This window comes from Phaethon aethereus, assembly GCF_964289735.1.
Source record: "Phaethon aethereus genome assembly, chromosome: 4".
Lineage (NCBI taxonomy): Eukaryota > Metazoa > Chordata > Aves > Phaethontiformes > Phaethontidae > Phaethon > Phaethon aethereus.
The window spans coordinates 16,949,400-16,970,398 of NC_138578.1; the positions used below are offsets into that span (position 1 = coordinate 16,949,400).

Genomic DNA, 20,999 nt, shown 5'->3' on the forward strand with positions numbered 1-20,999 from the left:
TGCAAGGGCACATAATACTGTAAGAAGGCCAATTTGGCATGCTAAAAGCCATTAATCCCAGGCATTGGAAGTCACTGACGTATCTTTGCTACATGCCAGCTGTGCCCTGGCCAACCTCTGTTGGTTGAAAGTAAATGTTCTCACCCAGCACAGAAGAGTATAAGAAGGAAGACTTGAAGCAGTTCAGCTCTTCAGCCAATTTCCTATGGTATGAATGTGCATTTCACTGAGTAAGGTGAAACCCCTTGCATGGGGTAGTCTTGCCCAGAGCACCTTCAGTGGTGGCAAGGATAGGAGAATCACAGAATCACTAGGTTGGAAAGGACCTTCAAGATCATCAAGTCCAACCATTAATCCAGCGCCACCATGTCCCCTAAACCATGTCCTGAAGTGCCACATCCACACGTTTTTTGAACACTTCCAGAGATGGCGACTCCACCACCTCCCTGGGCAGCCTGTTCCAATGCCTGACCACTCTCTCGGTGAAGAAATTTTTCCTAATATCCAATCTAAACCTCCCCTGGTGCAACTTGAGGCCGTTTCCTCTTGTCCTATCGCTAGTTACTTGGGAGAAGAGGCCAACACCCTCATCGCCACAACCCCCTTTCAGGTAGTTGTAGAGAGCGAGGAGGTCTCCCCTCAGCCTCCTCTTCTCCAGACTGAACAACCCCAGTTCCCTCAGCCACTCCTCATAAGACTTGTGCTCCAGACCCCTCACCAGCTTCGTTGCCCTTCTCTGGACATGCTCCAGCACCTCAACGTCCTTCTTGTAGTGAGGGGCCCAAAACTGAACACAGGATTCAAGGATTCAAGGTGCGGCCTCACCAGTGCCGAGTACAGGGGCACAATCACTTCCCTACTCCTGCTGGCCACACTATTTCTGATACAGGCCAGGACGCTGTTGGCCTTCTTGGCCACCTGGGCACACTGATGGCTCATGTTCAGCTGGCTGTCAACCAGCATCCCCAGGTCCCTTTCCGCCGGGCAGCTCTCCAGCCACTCCTCCCCAAGCCTGTAGCGTTGCGTGGGGTTGTTGTGGCCGAAGTGCAGGACCCGGCACTGAACTGAGAGAAGACCTTGGAGGGGGGAGGTGGTGAACTTTCTGAAAGGCTGATATGCAGGTTAGAAAATAAGATTCCTCTTCCTGTTTTGCTCCCACCGTGTCAGTGTTTTTCACTGTCAGAAAAAAAAAAGTATTCTTATTGTTCCATTAGCTTCTGGAAGTTTTTGTCCTATTTGCTCTTCTTTTTCCCTTTTATTTTCTGTTTTCTTCTTTTGAAAGTTGCACTTAGTGCAAGGTGAATTGTATTACTTTCACTTCTTTCCTTCCCAGCTGTACTGGCAACTTTGGTTATATCACTGAGCAAGCGAGTTTCTGTTGTTCTGTAACGGGCGCAAACTCACTGATGATGCGTGCATTCACTTCTTCTGTCTCCCCGGCCATTAACACAGCTTGGTGCCGCCTGTGTGCTGCACGGCCTCCTTGATCCATCTCCACAGCCTCCCTTCCACAGTGCAGCTGAGTCCAACCCTGAGCCCTTGCCAGATATGTAAAAAACCCCAACCAACCAAAAAAACACCATTGCACTTGCAGACATCTAACCCCGGAGTGCCAGAGGCATGAATAGTGGTAGAAGAATCCAGGCATGAAGAAAATGTTGACCTAACTACACTGAGGTAGCAAAATCCGTCTTCCTAATTGCTGCCTTTTAAATCCTTTTTAGCTGGGAGTTTAGGAGGTTCCTCAACAAAAGTGTCACCTGGATGTTCAGTTAAAACCACTGATAAAACTTACTTAAGGGCTGTTTAGCTTGTTTTCAGATGGCTTTTTAATAAGCCATAGGCATCTTGCTTCATCTATCCCTCTGTTGAAGTCACTGTTGTGACAAAAGGACAGAGGTGAAAAAAATGAGGAAGCAGGCACAGCCAAGTGTCAGCAGCATACTGAAAATGTTTCACAGTGGCTTTCTTATGAGACACCTGTCACACAATGTGAGAAGCAGTTGGTCTTTGTCATTATCCAAGTACCACCATGGCTTGTGGAAGTATTGGTAAGAAACTTCTTTTAATAAGTCATGGGAAGTAATTGCAAATGAAGTAAGCCAAATAGCAAAGAGAAGAGCAGACAACATGATATTATCTCTGACAGCTTAGGAAAAGAGTTTTTGAACACCTTACCTATTGGGGGTGGAAGGACCCTTACGGAGACATTTTCCAGCCAGTCAGTGGATGAATTGCCAACACAACAGAAAAGGAAACATGGAAGGACTTCAAAGTTTTTAATGCCATTTAAGAAGTGCTGCTGAATTAGGGAACTTTTAGTCCTGATTATAGCATCATACCCCTTTTTGATCTGCTTTAGTTTTCACAGTTCTTATTCTCATTGATTGGACTAGAGCTGTTCTGTTGGTAGGTTTCAGTACAAGTCTGGACCATAGGTAAATATTGCCTGGGCTTACAGAAATCCAAAATACTCAGTCCTACCAAAAGAAATATGCAAGCTGTGGGACAATCCATTTATCTTACTATTTGTCAGAGTTTTCAGGAAGTAGCTTCAGTTCATCACTGCATTTTTCAGCCATTAAATTAATGTGTGGCATGCGGCCAGCCTGGTAAGGCTGGAGGTTGTGTGTGGTTTCCTGCCAAGCAAGCTCTGGTAGAACCTGAGTAATCTTTGACTTTAGATATTGCTTTTGTTACCATAGTATACATAAATCAAAAGAGGAACCCCTCGGCATGCTTGTATCTGATTTCTGTTGTGTTTCAAAATTTAACTGTGATATAAATTAACACCCCAACCTTGTATCAATGACTCTGTCTTGAACTGTTTTTCCACAGCTTGAGGAATAAATTGGAATTCTTTACCCATTTTAGTTTTTGCTTGCTCAGCAAAAGGCTTGCCTACAATTCTATGTGTCTTTGGGATTTTATTGATGTAAAGAAGTAATGCAAGAAATGTTTCTCCTGACTTTTGAGAGAGGACCTGCAGAGAGGGAGATATTTATTGAAATAATTGCTTGCTATTACAGGTTAAGTGTATGTCTAGAAAGATGCTTGCTTAAAATTTAACTTTGCATTTTAGAAATAAACAAAAAAGTATCAAAAAGGAGGAGGGCAGGGGTATGGTCCCAAAACCCCACTTGCCCTTAAGTAACTTGCAGATGAGCACATTTCTTTCCCTTTCCTAGCCCCAACTCAGACACCCACCTTTCTGGCTACAATTCTTAACTTGCATCAGACAGTCTTGAGGCAAATTCTGTCTAGTGCAGCTTCCTCCTTTTTCTGATGTATCTGAATCATTATGGAGTTGGGAAAAACAATCTTTCTACAGGAGAGCTCTTTTGTGCCTAAGACACACATGCTTGTACATGCACACATTTGAAAAATATATCAAAGCTGGTATTTATCTATGAAAAAAAACTGTAGTCAAGTCTCATAGTTGTGTTAATTATTTTGTCTGAGAGAAAAAAGTAGCTGGCATAGAGATCTAATTCTTACTGCATGTGTTTTGAAAGATAGCATGAAACTGGTGGATGTGTGGGCTGTCTGCTGCCCATTTGCTCCATGAAAACTCTATTGGTTTTAGGGTGTATGAGTCTATGATGTCTAAATTTATGTAAGAACTAACTGCATGCTGAGGCAGTACTGCAGTGTATAGGATTTGCTACACAATAAGGATAATAGATACTTTTTGATAATGAAATGCGGTAATATAAAGCTATTTTTCTGAGTGTTTACAGGAATCTGACCTCCAAAGTATCCATTATTTGGGAATAGTGAAATAACACTCTTATTCAGTTTTAGCATTCTCTGTGATTATTTTTAACCAAATAATAGATCATTATTAGCTTGCTTTTATGTGATTTCCCCTTACGTTGGAAACTTATGTGTTTAAATAGTACAATTTCTGGAGTCTGGAGGTGAGTAATAAACAATTCTGTTGATCACCATCAGTGGTGTGATAAACAAAAGTACACAGTTTCTTAATTTACTCAGAAACAGGTGACTTCATTAATTCAGTAAACTTAAAAAAAAATTTAAGAAGCGGAAGAACGTCTGAGTTTATCTGGTGCTTGGTGTGATTACCGCAGGATGATTTGTACTGTATATAGTGAACAAAGGACGCAGCCCTTCATCTAGAAAAGGTTGTTCTTGACTGTGGAGTCCTCTGATCACTCTGACTATTACATAAAGCTTTCTCCACTGGAGCTACTTTGCAGGAATGGTTGAATCTTTTCTGGAGTGATTGGTACTTTGTATCATGGGATCACTTCAAGTTTTATTAACTGTGTGAGACAACTCTTCGGCTGTGTTTTTTCATGCCTGTTTTCGGTGGATACTGAACCTCTAGCACGTGGAACTAAGTTCTTGCTTGGCAGAAGATATTTATCATACTCGTATTTTTGTCTGTCCCTCATCTGTGAGATTCCCATTAAAATGAAAACATAGTACATACCCACACATTAACATAAGAGCAAAGCTACTTTCTACTTGGTTAAACTTCTGTATTATTGTGGGAAGTTAGCTATTTATGGTGAATGAATGTTTGTTATCTCAGAGCTGGATGCAGCTGTGATGCTGATGAGGGAGGATGGGTGGCTGCACAGCAGTGCAGCTGCTGCTTCCCCATCTTGTGATGCAGAAAATGTTGGACTTGATGGTGGTAATAGGGATTTTGCAGCATCTTTAATTTACTCAGTAGTTCTCCCCATCACCCCTTGTCTACGACTAGACCTGTGTCAAAGTGGAGTAAGACACGTCTTTTATTCTCTTATTTTGCCATGAGCAATATATCAAGTATCCAATGAGCACTTAAAACATATGACTGTTGTGTTCTGCCCATTCTGTGTATCTCAATAGAAACGCTCATATATTCCTCATTTACTCCAGAAACATTCACTTTCATAAACTGTTTTCATCCTCTGGCTACCCTTACGCTATAGACGTTGGTTGCAATGTTGATGTTAAAGATTAGTCTTTCTTTAAATAGTAAAGTATGTAACACTTTAGTTTACTTAAGCTGAAGTTGGAAGAAAACTCTGTCACTCAAGCAAGTAACTGATAGTGTTAGCTCTCTGGTTTTCGTAGTTCTTATTACAAATGTTTTTTCTTATTTAGAATTCTTGGAGTAACGTAAGGATCTGTTTATTGACACTGTCAAAGTATTTCAGGTTTTTTTCAACTTTGGATGCCAACAAAAAATATTCTTAGACTAGCCAGATGGAAAAAGGAGGAAAAAAAGGCAACTGGGAGGCATGTCATGCTCCGTTATGTAGAAGCTGCGGTTAGGTACCAGCTGATTTCTAGTATGGAGGGTCTGAGAGCCTTTACTATCTGAGGCTTATCCAGACAAAAAGGAAAAGGAATTGAGGGTTACATATTTGCTAGAGAGAAGCTATATAAGTGAAGTCTTAGTCTATATAGGTACTTTCTTACCTTGTGGGTTTTTTTCATTATGAGAAAGGGTGACACGAAGCAGGAGTGGGGGAAGGAGGAAGGATATTTGGATTAGAAACCAAATGGTAAATAGTATCAGCTAGACACAACCAGTAAATGGTTAGGATCAGGCTAAGCTCTCATATTTTCTAGATAGGGCTGGTCCGAACTATGAACAGCCATAAAGGCAAAGCATGGGTATGTGTTGCAGAGGCACAGTGAAAGCTCTAAGGCGTGGATGAGTGTTGTGATTAGAACAGTGAAACAAGAAGACAATTTAGATGACAGTTTAAAAGGATCTGAGCAGTCAAAAAATTTAAATAGTATGCAAAAGGTGGTGAGAATGTGAAACAAGTTTTAACTCTGAGAGTAAAAGTGGATCTTACACTTATTTGCGTAGAATGAGGAGATGAATCGTAGAATAAGTTCAGTGGCAACTCTAGAAAGACGGCCAAGCTAAAGGTCAAAGGCATTCAGAGGCTTCCCACAAACATAAAGAAGAAAAGGTGAAGAGTTGATGGCTGGAGTGTTGACGAAAATTGATGAGACTTACTGCTGTTATACTGAGAACCCTCATGTCCTTCATCTGTTCTGGTACTCTTTGGCACCCAAAGATAAGAGCGTAACGGGAGAGACAAGGGAAGGGGATTGACAATTTTAGGGAGGGAAAATGAAGGCACTGAGAACACCAAAGTGTATGCTCAAAGAATTTTATAAATGAGCTTTAAAAGAAATCACATATTGCCTATTTTATAGTGTAAGAGCTCATTAGAACTCAAGTGGTAGAAAAGAAGAATAGGAAGTTTCTGGAGCGCCTCTTCGAAAGGACCCATCAGTCCAGTGTGGCAGTCAGCCTTTCCATACAAGTGGCAAACCTGACAATGCTGCTCACTAGAGAACAATATTGGAGGTGGAGAAGAGTGACAGGAGAGAAACAGTAAAAATATTAGACTATCAATATTAGGGAGCCCCTGAAGTCTGAGGTAAAATGAAAACTGTAAAGCTGATTCAATTCCAGCAATGTCCTTAACACACTCTTTAACAAACAAGTCATGTCAAAACTTTAAAGGGTTTTTAATCTCCAGCAGCTTAGGATCTTTACTGGCTCCACAAAGCAAAATACAGGAAAAGGGTAGGGAGGGGAAAAAGAGGAAATAACTAGCAGTCGATATACGTTACAAGTTTTGAAGAATTGTTAAAAAGAACGTAGCTATGAAAATGGATGTGGGATTTATAACCAGCAGGATCAAGCATAAATTTTACAGGTAGACCTGTTGCAACGTGAACATTTTGAATAATGTGAAGCCATCTAACTTGTCAGGGGGTTGTATGGCTTGGCAATGTTAATTTTTAAAACATCCTGTAGCATGCTGAAGAAGTTTGAAGAAACCGGAGGAATGCTAATGTAGTAGCAGTATATGGAAAGGTAAATACAAATCCTTGATGATATTTTTACGTATGGGACAAAGTTAGGAGTAATTGCAAATAATGACAACGGCAGTTACGTGGGAGTTGTGGTCATGTGCTAAGCTGCACCCATTCAAACAAAATAAGCTGGGTTGTATTGAGAAACAAATTTACAGATTTTAGAGGAAAAATGTAGCCTGTAGCTACAGAATGGTGGACTACTTCCTTATAAATGGTGACTCTGCTAAGTCTGCTAGTCACAGTGGGCAATCAGCTCATCATAGACTATTAATTTAAAACCGTGGCAAAAAAAAGTGCTGGCCTTGGATGCACAATTGTGGGATTGACGAATAGATGAGTGCTGGAATTAATGCTCAACATGGCACTTGTGGGAATGCAACAAAAAATAATGAATTCAAATCTGATGTACACTTTTCAGAAAGAACCTGGGAAATTGTAGCAGGTTTATAAAACAGGTGCATGATTCCAAACCTGCAAAATCCCTTAAAGTAAGAGATTTAGTGTTAAACTTATAAAGGAGATCGTTCAAATACCTTCACACAGCACAAAAATTGGGTATGAGCGATACTATAACTATTAGCAATGCATATTACATGGGTCATGCCTGAAAATAAAGCCTAACAAAGTGAAGCTACATGCATTAATCAGCGAGTATGATAATTAGCAGCCAATTGCTTCTCCATTACCTTTATCATCTGCTGATGTCTTCAGACAAAGACTCTTTGGAAGATACAGTTTGGTCCAACATGAGATGGGCATTAATCAAAAGCAGGTTATTAAGCTTAATAGAGTGATAACTAGATACAGTTCTGTGACCTCTGCCATGTACAGGAGTTACTGTAATTTCTGAAGTTAGTAGAATTTTTTGTCACTGACATACAGGGTGAAGTCTTTGTACTGTTGAAAAGAGAGCAATGATGCTGTATTTCAAAGACTTAGGTTTTGAGCATATATTGTTTTTAATCATGAATATGTGCTAGATGATAATTAGTCATCTGTTTTTGTGGTTATACAGAATTGCTTTTTCCTGAATAAAGGTATTGTTTTACTTTACAAAAACAGATAATTGAAAACATCACAAATGTAAAGTATCTTTGAACATGTTTGTAGAGGGTGTTCACTTAATGCCATAGAATTTAGCAGGCATTTTCCTGTGTAAATACCTGATTTGTTTTTAGTGTTCAATACCTGATCTTATTCTTGAGAGTGCAATGCAGTATTGACCGTGAGAAAACACTGGCTCAGGAAGGAAGAAGTAAAATTTGAGGAAAGATTTAACACAATTTCATTTATGATAATGTCAAATGCAATTGTCTGTATACTGCAGTCTCCAGAGTAGACTCTACTATGTGTGACTGAAGTGTTTAGTATTTTTTTTCCTTTTTCTATGTGCTCTGAGAAACAATTCAACAGAAAAACCCTTGCTTTCTGTAGGGAGGTGCAGTGAGTTGGTCATATTCATAATATTAAAGAACAGATTAATATTCCTTTCTACTGCTGTTTTAGTAATGTTAAGTGAATGGTTGAGGTAAAAGTGGTCTTGTAATACAGTGTATGTAGTTCAATAATCTGGGAAGCATTAATACTCGTATTTTGAAAAGAAACTGTGATGAGTTCAAAGGGCTTAAGTCTATTTAGTTTTATGGAATCCAGTTTCTTTACAAAGTAAAATTGCACGATTACTGTCTAATCTCTCAGATGTTTATCATTGTGACACATACGTCTGCAAATGAGATGTAATTAATTAGTTTTACCTGACACTCCCACGGTTCTCATGTCATGTCATGTAAACGTGAGCGGCAGCATCGTGGCCAGGGTGCAGCGAGGAGGTGCGAGGTGAGCAGGATTGGGCTGGAGTGCGAGTGACTCACTTTCCCAGGTTAACGTTCTCCTCCTCAGAGCTTGTCATACTTTGTTACTATGGGCTAATTTAGATCCTTAAATTAGCAGCTGCTTTAGGGAGAAATTTCCAGATGATCACTTTTATTATCTCGGTGGTTTTAGTTGTATGTCATTTTACTCTCTAGGGAGGTTGTTCTCTGAGAGTTGCTGGGAGAGGGTGAGGACGAGATGGCTGGGGAAGCGAGCGAGTCATTTTTGAAGCAGAAGGAATTGAACTGGTTGTGGCAGTAATGAAGTTGTGAGGATTTTATACAATGAAGGTGGCTTTTCATTGTCCATGTTTCATTGCTTTTACATTTTTAATTAATTAAAAAAAAAAAAGTGAAAGAAATCATTGCAACAGTAATGCTTAGCTTGATGGAATAGAATTAAGCTCAATTGTTTGTTGTGCAGATGCTAATTCATTTAGAATTAAAAGGTAATATTGTACAGGACTTCATCTTGTATAGTGCTGTATATAGGAGATATAGCTTGTCAAGCAAGCACAATATTTTAACAGCTTTTGATGATATTATTGTGATGCTGTGTTAAGACTTGATTGTTCATTTCTTTCCCAGAGCTTTTGGCCCCGAAGGAACAGAGCTCTTTTACCAAGACTGTGGGTCAGCGGTATCTAATCCACTCTAGAGGGACTTTTGCGATGTTGTTATTGAGCATAGCTGTGGGCCATGTTCATGAGTGCTGGTGAGAGTGGTGTGGACAGAGGAGGAAAGGAAAGGATGCAGGGAGCCTTGTGAAGCGTGGCTGGAAATGACCCTTATTACTGTTAAATATTAATATTCTGAAAACAGCCCCATTTTTGAGACTGTGGGCTTAGCTGTGCTGGACACTTTAATGCTTGCAATCGTCTTCATTTCATATGCCTCCTTTAGAATTTATAAACTGTACAGCTGATGTTTAAATGAAAATTTTAGAGTGAAAAGCTATACGGGTGAAGGTTAGCTTTTCAGTGAAGAACATGCTGTTTGGCTAGATGTGTCAGCATGGTTTGCAATGAGTGCTGTGACGCACTGGTAACTTTTTCTTACTGTCCACGGGATAGGAATGGTGTTCCTTTAATGTTTTCTTAAGAAATCATATCTGAATGTGTTGCCTCCTGAGTGATATTACAAGAGTAGCCTATGAAAACAAATAGTAGACCAGAGTATGATGAGTTCTCTTAGAAGTAACACTGTTAAAAAGCAGTAATAAAAGTAACATCCTTGGGTATTGCGTGTTTGTTGGAGATCTCCTGCTTATTCTGCCCTTTCTAAATTTCATTGTTTCATAGGATTGTGCTTATGATACTTGAGAGCAATCATTTCCTCGAATGTGCATTAAATTATTTTTAGAGACTAGTGTTGTTAGAGAGATGTGCAAATGTGTATGGCCTAAACTATTTTTTTATCTGAAGTGATGCATTTTTCCAAAAATAACCCCCCAAAATCTAGCATTTCATCCACATAGAACACATGTTGAAAAGGGGACTGGGAATATGTTGTTTTGTGAAGATAGCCCAGTGATAATGATGGGGAAATTGTATAATGGTACCTTTTGAGGAAATGCAGGGGGATTGCTTGTCCTCCAAAATATCCTGTGAAGATGGGACAGTAAGGTTTCTTCTCATATATATTTCAGGACATTGTTACCAAAGCAGCTTCTTTGGCTTATGAGAAGATTCTTTTAGTATCCTTCTGACTTTTGCTCTCTTTTCTAGCTGAGAGTCACAGCTTTCCCAGGGAAGACACCCCAACTGGGAGCATGGATTCTCTTTCTTCCCAGTCTCCAACACCTGCCTTCTCTAGTAGCCCCCCTGGGCTCCTGGATGGAAATCACCTTATTATGGACAGCGGAGATCTTGCAGGCTGGACAACAACTCTGTAAGTAACCTGAATATTAAGTAATGACTTTTCCCCTACTATGATTGTGCACATAAAACACATTTCCCTTTTCAGTTTGGTGGCGAGTGATTTTTAGAGATTACATATAACTGTGTGTGTTTTCTTCTGCTACAAAAAGGTATGTGTTTATAAGTTGCGGTGGAATTTAGAGCCTACTTGAATGTTTGTAGGAAAGAAATGTTCTTTTTCTACAGAAATCTAGTGCATTTTACCATAACCTGTTATAAAATTTTAAATGTTTTTCATTCAGGCAATGAATATCTAAGTTTTTCTCTGTATGATGTATTAGCCTAGTTTTATTTCAAGACAGTGTTAAGCTACACTTAGATGCAGCGCTATTAAGACTTAGGGCCATATTTGGGGTTTGGATAAATATACTGCAATGAGTGTGTCCTGAGATGCTGTTGTCTAAGAACATTATGGTTGTTAATCTCTTCTTAACAAATTAAATGCTCTTTTTCCAATGAAAGCGCTGTCTGTCACTTTCTGTAGACTCTGTAGATGTTCAGTTTTTGAGCATGACTTCAGTTTAGCAAAAAGTGACATTATAATGTTAGTCCTATCTCTGTAATTCATATTCAGGTTTGATACACAAAAAGCTGAAGATAACTTGTTTTTTAAATCAAGAGTTGAATTGAATTCTCTGGTTTGCTATTCATACAAACTTTAATGTATCAAGACAAAATTTTCCAGCCTTCAAGATGCCAAGAAGATGGAAGGAGCAGGTCTGGAGAAAAGATTTGTTACAAATATTTTCCATAATGGAATTCTGAGTAGCTTGTTCTGTTGATGAAGCAAGTGTGTAAAATGGGTGTATGTAACACATGCGAATATACAGATAGCCATACGATGGGTTTCTATTTCTATATGCACACATAAATAATTAACTGCTGATTAGAGTACTTATTAGCTAGAACAATATTTTTTCGTATGTATTGAAAGAATTCCAGATTTATAGATATTTTACATTGATGTGGTTTCTTCAGTAGAGGACTGAAGTTACTCCTTCCTTATCCTCTTGTACTGTCCACTAGTAGTGGGTAGGGCTAACAATAAGTTGTATTTGACAAAAAGAGGTGCATATGTGGAAAACATGCTGCAGATGGTATAAAACTAGAATGTCTATGAAAGCAAGCATAGCTAATTAAGGAACCTAGCGTTAGCAGAACATTGATAATGTCACATCAGAGAATATAAGAAGGAAGTGTTGGTTTTATCCGGAGGGTTCAGGAGCTTCAGGTGTTTGAAGGAACATTGCATTTTTTGCATTTGTTAATCTTCATCAAAAATTATACTGTACTGCTGTTTTGGAAACTTTGATGGCTTGAGGTTTTGTGCTCAGTTGGAAACAGTACTTAAACACTTCTGTTTGTAAGGAAGAAAAAAAGTGTATGGTATGTGCACTTAGATAGCAGTTTCTTTCTTCCATTCACCTGTCTGTGAAGTTTGCTTAAGAGCTACCTCTGTAACAAGCCTGGACAGTGGCAGAGAGTAGTCTGTGAACAGCACATTCTTTCTTTCCTCTACTTTCTCACCCCAAATTGGCTTCTCTTCCCCTTCTAGTTCTGATGACTCAGAGGGCTTTGCCTTAACAAAAGAATCCTGACAAACCCGCGCCCACCCCCCCCCCACCCCACCCCCCCCACCCCCCCGGCCCAAAACCAAAACAGCCCCACTGTATTAATAGCAGAGGTAGATGTCAGCAATGGAGAATGCACTTGGTGGACTTCAGCAGTCATTGTTCATCATGGGGTTCTGTGGGCAGGGAAAGGTGGTGGTTGACTTGCCATTGTGTAGCTGTGGTAGCTCTCTCAGCTCCAGGAAATGTAGCATTGGCTGTTGATCTCTGCTTTGGTCGTAAACTATTCTCATAAATTGGACTATCCCAGAATTAGGTGGAGAACAATCGTTTCTGTTTGTGCAGGATTTAAAAATGTTTTGCATTTTGTGCCAAATTGGAATAAAAACAATTCTTAAAGTCTCCGTATCCTCTCTAAAATGGTATTGCAGGTCTTCACTAAGCTACGGTAAATACTATACTGAGTCTAGGGGAGATGGAAATACAAGAGGATCCAGTTTCTCAAGTTTCTGCTGATGTTTATAACACATGGGTGTTACTTGTAAGAGATCGATCGCTATGGAGTTATGTAGTCAACAAGGTGATAGTGAATTCTTTGTGGTAGAAGAGTTGCTCGCATTGTTTCCCGGGGGAGGGATATTGCACTGTGGGTCAAGATACATCAGATATTCCAAGGTTGGTTTATATTAGTAGTTTGCTTTAAGCAAGAACACGTGATGGATAGCAAGAATGCTTTTTGTGGTATTTGTTTTCAAGAAAGGAAAAGCTTGTTTTTTCCTGAATGATAGCTGTTGTCACCATGATGTTTCCTGGCAGAGTTTTTTTGTGATGCATGCCCTTTTCTGTCCCACCTTTAAAAACAAAAGGAGCTACAGCTTCCAGCATGGTGAGAGGAGCACCAAATGGAAGCAAATACACCTTCACGTCCTGGCTGGCACTAGGAGGGGACTGCATGGCCAGAGTGGTGAAAGAAGCGAAGAGAGCAGGGGCTATACCACAGATTTGAAATGTCTCACAAAGCCCTGACTGCTCAATTGTCACGTTAGTATTTAAAGATGTACTACGCATACGGTGTAACTGGAAGGTGATGTTTCACATATGTGCCATTTTGAAGCCCGCTAAGCTGTTGGTTTTCATGTCTATAAGTGTGTGTCTGCCTGATGCTAGATTTTCTTTGAAAGCTCTGTGTGGGTCAGACATATGCCCTGTGTTGTCATGTACTGCTGTAGGGGTGAGTAGAGAGTTGAGTGATGGCTGACTCTTACTGCCCACGGCAGGGGTGGTTTTCAGTGGAGACCCAAGTTTGCTGTTCTAAGATTATCTTGCACCCTAAACTTTTTTCAGCCTTTTTGCTGAAGATATTTTTAACTTCACACTTCCATCTAGAGCCAAATACTAAAAATAAATACATTTCATTTTTACATACAGTCTATGGTAGAACATAGAGAGCTTTCTCCCCCTGTCAATCACAAAGTTGCAGACTAGTTTATGTAGACACAGGATTCAAGCTCCAAATAGCCCAGGATGGGCAAATTACCTTTCTACTTGATGGAGCACCATGTCATAAACATGTATTGTTTGAAAATCCCTTCTATCCAAGGATGTTTATCATAAGCTAATCTCAGACATAAACTGATAATTATGGCAGTGAGCTGGATAGAGTATTCCTCCCTTGTAGTGCTCTCTACTGGTATATGGGCATTTTTCTTCCCTTTAAGGCTGAGCAGCAATAGCAATCTCAGTTTAATGTTAACCAAAGCATTTGCATTCTTTCTTTTTCCTCTCTGCTTTAAGTGTCTGTACACACTTGCCCTCAAGCTATAGAATTAACATTGTACAGCCATCTATCTTCCTCAGGTTCCACTGGAACCACTGTCAAAGTCCACTTTGCTCCAACAGAGCTCCAGGTGGTTACCGTTTCTGTAAGGACAGCATGTTTTGGACTGTTTTGGGACTGATGTTGGTATAGTTTCACCAGCAGTACATTATAAAAATGCTCATTATTTTCCTCAAAGCCACAGTTAGTTCTGGGGAATAAAAAAGTTTCCATGTTAGATGCACCCAGTTCCTTGCATGTTCCTTCTAATTCAGATGGCCACCATAGCCAGCATTCGGAAGAAAGTACCTTCCGGAGGAAATGCAGTTATCCATGTAGGCATTCTTTAACAGCTTGCTTCGATATGTATCTCCTGCTGTTTGAGACACTGGAAAATAGGCACTATTCCCTGTTTCAGGAATTTGCCAATATAAAAGTTTGTAAAGTAGAGTGTACAACTACAGTGACGTTTGTCGTGTTGTGCCTTGGCTTTAACAAGTAGGTTGTGTCTTGTAGCATTTTATTCCCTCCATGCAGAATAGATATATTTTGTGAGTCGCCCATAATATTATTCTGACCTGGATTTAAACAAAAACCACCAATCCTAACCAAGCAAACTTCCAATCATCTTTTATCCATAGCTACCAGTTTCCCCCCAAATTGTTGTCTACCCTATAATTGCAAATTACCTGGGGAGTTCAGACCCCACAATCCACCCTTTGCTTCTACCTTCAGAGTCACTTCAAACCCTGGTTGATCTGAGGAAGGGTTATTGCTAATCTCTCATGGCAAATAAATTTCTGTTTTCTTCTTCTCTCTCTATTTCCTAGTAATATTTTTGCTGTTTCTTCTGCTCTGGAAGCTGCTGCAAGTTGCTTTATTGCAAAAGTTTTTTTTTGCAAAAGTATTGCAAGTGTTGCAAATTGTTTGGCAATTTTTGCTTAAGGTATTGATGTTGCTACCTGATCGTCTTTCTCACTTCCCCAGTTAGTGCATGGGGATCTGGTTTGTGGGGTGGTGGTATTTGTTTCTAACACATTTTTGGTGAAGACTGTAAACCAGATAAATTAGTTTCCTTTATCCAGCTCATAGTTGAGCCACACAGAGAGTTATGCCGATGTTTCTGCAAAATACCTTATAGCATCATGTAATGGCATAGAAGAGTCCATGCAGAATATTAGTGTGAAGCACGTAATGTAGTGAAATTTATCCTCTGGCTTAATTTCTCTGTCCTACGTAGCTTCTGATTTTCCTATTGCATTTGCCCAAAAAGTAAATAAATCTGCCACATCTTTTTTGCAAGAGGCTTGATAGCTCTTCACTGGAGGATGTGACCCTGATATTACTTTCTGCATTCGTGATTGGCACTGAAAAATATGTGCCTTATTCACTCAGATTTTTATTCCTATGGTGTACGAAACTCAAACTTTTAATAATTCAAAATATGTAGCTTCCAGAGAGGAGTTCAGGACTTCAGATACTAAGAAGCTGACTAGCTTTTCTAAGCTAGTCCCCAAGCTGTTTTGATAATGGTGATGGTCTTGGGTTTGGGATGTGTATTAGAAGGGGTTATGGATTGCTCTTAAAGTGCAATTGAACTATGGAACAACAGTTGATCTTCCCTTTTACATGCAGCTGAAAGCCAGTGCTACATGGTTTGACTTTCACCCTATTATATTATGGCTTTACACATGCAAACGATATATAGATACAGTGATAGCTAAATTAGGTATATACATCTGTGTCTAATATTTAAATAAATCTAAACAAGTAAAGGTCCAGGCTTAGTTAGAGTCTGTAAAAGACAACAAGTTTTTTCATTAATGTCCTCTTGTAGTGAAGTAGGTGATAGTGCAAAAGATGCAATATCAGACATGAAATTATATAATTCAATTAAAAAAGGGCGAGGGCAACTTTTTTGCGGCTGTTGTGCTTTGATTATAGAAATTACTACGTGGCTTTGCTTACCCATAACAAAATTGTTTTCAATCTTCAGCCTGTTTTATATTGTTTAGGTACTGTTAAAATACTTTTTTTCCTAATTATGTTTTATTATGCATTAGAAATTATTACTTTTGAGCATAGTTTTGGGCTTTTTAACATTTATAACTAACCTACTCTATGCCAAAAAAAAGGTAATTATGGTAACTGATGTCTCCTCTTTGAGAATTAAAGGCCTATCATGTCTTAAACCATAGGACCTTGTATTTGAATCTTATCTGGAGTTCCAGGTCCTGCAACAGAGTTTCTTCAGAGAAAATATTACTTACTCTGTTTTGGTTGTGTGGCCTGCACACACTCACTTCCCAATGCATTTTGTTTCTCTGAATCTGTGTAAGGCTTGGGCATGCCCTACTTTCCATCTCCTCCTTCCAATCTCTGCACCTCCTATGACTCTTCTGGCTGAGGTGTTACTTTTTTATATCTAGGTTAGGTATTGGAAACTCTTGCTTCCATGCCTGGTCTTGTACGTGTCTGCATGCTAACATCACTAACTGTTCTTTTTTCTGAGGTGCTGCTTTGACTAGAGGTCCTTCGCTGCAGCTGTAGAGCCCATTTCCTCTAATCCTAGCAGGAGGGCTCATAAGACAGCTACTTCCTATTACCTTAGAGGGAGACGAGATTGTGCCTAATACTGGCCTTGAGAATATTGAATTGTCTTAGTTTACAAACTCTGGCTATCTGCAGTAATTCCAGAATTTCAGGGTAAGCACTAGTTTCACTCATCTTGACCTTCAGTAATCAGGATGGTGGTGTGTTCATCAAGCTCTTCACTGACTTCCCAGTGGGCCAGAACCATTTATTTATGAGGTCTGTTTTATTCAGCCTTTCCTAAAGTGCTGGCTATAATGGCAGCTCAACTCCAATGGATTAGTGTGGGTTTCCCTTATTGCAATGACTGGTTTGTTGAAAGGGGGATTACAAGTCACGTCCTGAAACACTGTGGACTGACTGCCTGATGTCTGTTTTCCCTTGACTTCGGAATGAACCAAAAAAGCTGAAGACTTGGTATTCCTTGGACTCGGTATGTGTTGTAATTAATCTTTCTGAGGATCTTTTCTGATAAGGAAAGATTTGTTACTGTAACTGGCCCATTGTTGTCATGAGATCTACTTGTGCGTATGGTACAATGCCCTGTGCCAGGGCTTATCTGCAGAGCTACAGACCTATTCCTCACAGTGCTGCGTTTTCAGAATTGGGTCAGAGTCTTCCTTTTTGGTTGGAAGTCCCCTACATTATCTGCATGATCTCGTCTTCATTCAGATCACAAAAACTAATGTGGTGTTCCTCAGCTGGAGAGCTGATTTCTGGGATGTGAGACTGCAGGGTCTCTGGGTTTCCTAGGGAGCTGGAACGTGGTGACTTCTGATGGTTGTTCGGGATGGAGTCATGGCGCAGCATGTGGGATAGCCTTCCTCAAGATGATGATACTGTCTGAGTATCTGCTTACCTTGCCCCCTCTTGTCAACCTCTGGAATTTTGCAACTGGAGGGGATGGGAAGCACCCTGTCTCTCAAACCTCTGCACTGAGTGTGTATGTGAGTGGTGGGGGGTGCATGGCTTCTTAAAGCAGTTACATTTCTGGGCTCAGATTAGTAAGATTCATGGTTTTCAAACTGAATCTTACCTCGGATGCTGCTGTAGGAGCATGTAAGATACAGTGCAAATACTGAAGGTACTCAAAACCCAGAGGAGAAATAGAAGTACTGATGTAAATGGCTTGTTAGGAATATGCAAGGGACCAGTGGCAGAGGAAATAATCCAGTCTTTCTTTCATTTCTTTTGCAGTTCTTTATTGGTTCTCCTGAGACTGAAATATTCTGTTACCCAGCTCAACGATGTATACGTGCTACACTATGGGCATCGTTTTTGGGTTTTTAATATCCACAGAGGCTTTCAAAACGGTGATGAGAGCCGTGCTGCACAGCATCCTGCGTGCTTTCAGGGTCTTTGTGACCAGGCTAGGAAGAACCTACTTGTTCTTCGTGAAATCTCAAGCTGCTCAAATTCCCAGTGAGCAACCTGATATTAAAAGAGCCATCAGGTGCCAAGGGAGGGCAAGAAATAGCGGTGTTCTGCACATAACAGAAGCCTTGGAGATAGTTATTAATTTTGTGTGACTGCTGAATGAATTCCCGTCAGCCTTATTATATCTACATCAGTAGACTGCATCTATAGTCTCCTTAAAATTGGAATAGTTTCTTTTTGTACGTTCTGGCAGTGGTGTGAATTTGCAATTTTACATAAATGATGAGTGACTTCAGTTTCAGTGTCTTGAAAAGTTTTTATAATATCTAATGGCATCATCTCCTTTTATTAAAAGAAGATGCTTTTAACAGCTGCAGAAGGCACAGTGCGGGTATGCAGCGGTGCTCGTTGCTCATTGTGCTTAGTTGCACTTTATTTTTGTTTCGGCTGCCACCTCTTCAGTGACTCAGCAGTTTGGGAGAGGGTTTAGCGGAGCAGGCACTTCTTTTTGTACCCTTTTTGTTATGCAAGCAGAGCAATAGCCCTCATTTTGCAGCTCCTTTGAAACAGACTTAATACAACTTAGTCTTGTGGTTCATACAAAATAGACTTTGCCATCTCCTTGTCTGCCAGTGGGTAGGCAGCTGGGCTTGACAGCAGCTCCGCTGTGTGAGCACAGGGTAAGCGGTGTGTGTGCTCGGAGCAGGGAGAGATGTGGATGCAACCACTGTGATGAGCTAAAGTTTCTTTTTTTTGTTGTTTTCTCCCCTTTTTTCTTTTCTTTTCTTTGCATGATTCCAGGGGACACAGCCCCTTCCCTTTTTTCTAAAAGGAGCAGCAGTATGCTATAAGCTTATAGATGTACATACTTCATTTTTGCTTTGTCTGAATTACCATTTAAAAGTGCTTTAACTTAGGACAGCTGCTGTAGACGTTAGCTTCAGATTTACCAGACTGGCGTGAAAGATCATTTCACTAATGCGTTAGCTGCTTCACTGAGGCTTCACAATCCAATTTTAACAAAACCTCTATTTCAGTGCTGGCTGATGTGTTCTGTATAAAGGCAGGTTCAGGAATGTTGTGTGCATGTTGCATACTTTAAATTTTGGGGGTGGAGTTTCTTTTCAGGGGGAACATGGATGAGGAAATTCTGTCTTTCTGTTTTGTCTCCAGCTTTGCTGCAACTGTGACAATTTCTAGAATTTTGTCCATGTATTTTTCTGCTCCCCAGCCTCACCAAAGCACAGGGGTTTTAACATGCAGGAAGATCATTGTCTGATGGTGGAGAGTATTGGGCTGCATATCGAATCAGAAATAGCCCACGCCTTTTGATATACTGTGTCATCTTATAATGAAACCTTTTAAGAACACTTTCATTGAGTTTGTCAGCCAGACACTGATACGACAGCCATGGGGCTGCCAAACTCATCTATGAAACAACCCTTTCTTTCTCAAGAGTTGCTGTGTAGATTCTTTTCACAGAGTCTCTTCCTTGCTCTCAAGATAAGAGGCTGCTCTTTAGCTGTGTTACCTTAGGAACCAGCCAGATAAACATCCAATAAAATCTTGTTTTCAGGAGTTTGTTTCTGAATATCAGTACAAAATCTCTAGCTTATTTTCAGTAAGGCAATTTCACCCTTCTCCCAGCATTCACTATGCCAGACAATAGCATTTTTTCTCAGAGAGATGGTTATTTCAGACCTCACACCCCCCACCCCTCCCGGAAATGCATTGCCTTCATTTTAGCCCTTAGGAGAAGAGATTTCTTCAACATACCTTCTTAAAGTTGAGATGCTATATGATAAGATATGCAATACCTTCTAATATATCATCATCTTGATAAACAAAGCGTGCAAAGGTTTGTAGCAAGCTAACTTTGCTATCACAAGAATCTTTTCAAGGAAAAAAAATAAAATCCAGCAGTTTGTTGCGTACGCATCACGACATTGGAACTGATTTTTCCTATTGAGTAAAACCTTCTCTTTTAATAATAAAGTGGTTCCTGAGATAGCCATGTACAGTAAATACGCCCCCCTGAAATTCTAGAATGCGCTTAATATTTAAAGCTATTAATTTTTTTTCTTCTTCTTCTTCTTCTTAACATGGTTAAAGTATTGCTATTGAAAAATGTTTTTTTCCCTCTGCTGGATCCTAGAGCATGATCTCTTGCTCGGTAACCAGGAGCTGAAAGTGGCAGGTGAATTCAGGAGCCATGCTGCAGTGCTTTCTCTACAGCTGAAATGTATTAAGGGAGTTCATCAAAAAGTGGGGAAGGGAAAAGCCCAGTGCTCCACATACCTGCCCTTCTGGAGTGTTTTTCCACTAGAACTGTTGGAGTGCCTCAGAATTCATAGAAAACCTGCCTGTTTTTACAGGCTTTTATATAATGCTGCCCGGTAAAGGACAGTGTAGTCTTACTAGCTGATAGATTGCCCTTCTTGTTGAGTCTCTCTAACTTGAGAAATAACCATGCCATGCCATGGATCTGAATATTTTATTTCATCTTCTGTTCCTTTATTTGCACACCTTTCCTCTTTTTTTCTTTTTCTTTCCTCTCCAAGTCTCAGTGAGAAACCATCTGGTATTTATTCCAAGTAGTCTTATGAATGACCGTTTCTTTCCTGGGTCAGAGTGTATCTTTTGTCGTCTCTGAGTAGTGTTTTGAAATCATTAATCCTGTGTCTTACACGCAGGTGGTATGTGTGTTGTCCTAGAGCTGATCAAGTAAGTTGCATTAATCCTGTGTCTTACACGCAGGTGGTATGTGTGTTGTCCTAGAGCTGATCAAGTAAGTTGCATGGATTAATATGATACGTGTTTCAATGAAATATTCAATAAATGAAAGATTTTCTTCTTCACTTGTTGAAAACCAAACAACACACAGCTGAGGTAAGCACTAGAGAAGACCTCTTGGTAGAATAGTCTTGAATTGTGATTACTTTGCATTAGAGACATTTTAATACTCTTCTGGCAATATACTTGGAATATT

The 20,999-nt window shown here is 39.9% G+C and overlaps 1 protein-coding gene across 1 annotated transcript in view; it reads left to right on the plus strand.

The window, feature by feature from the left end:
- The window catches only part of ARHGAP10 (Rho GTPase activating protein 10), a gene marked incomplete at both ends in the record, with an annotated part of 154,493 nt that overhangs the window by 119,398 nt on the left and 14,096 nt on the right, over positions 1-20,999 (plus strand). The window contains one exon of the mRNA XM_081999649.1: positions 10,463-10,625. Within this exon, the coding sequence (XP_081855775.1) occupies positions 10,463-10,625 (163 nt within the window). The remainder of the gene's footprint in view (positions 1-10,462; positions 10,626-20,999) is intronic.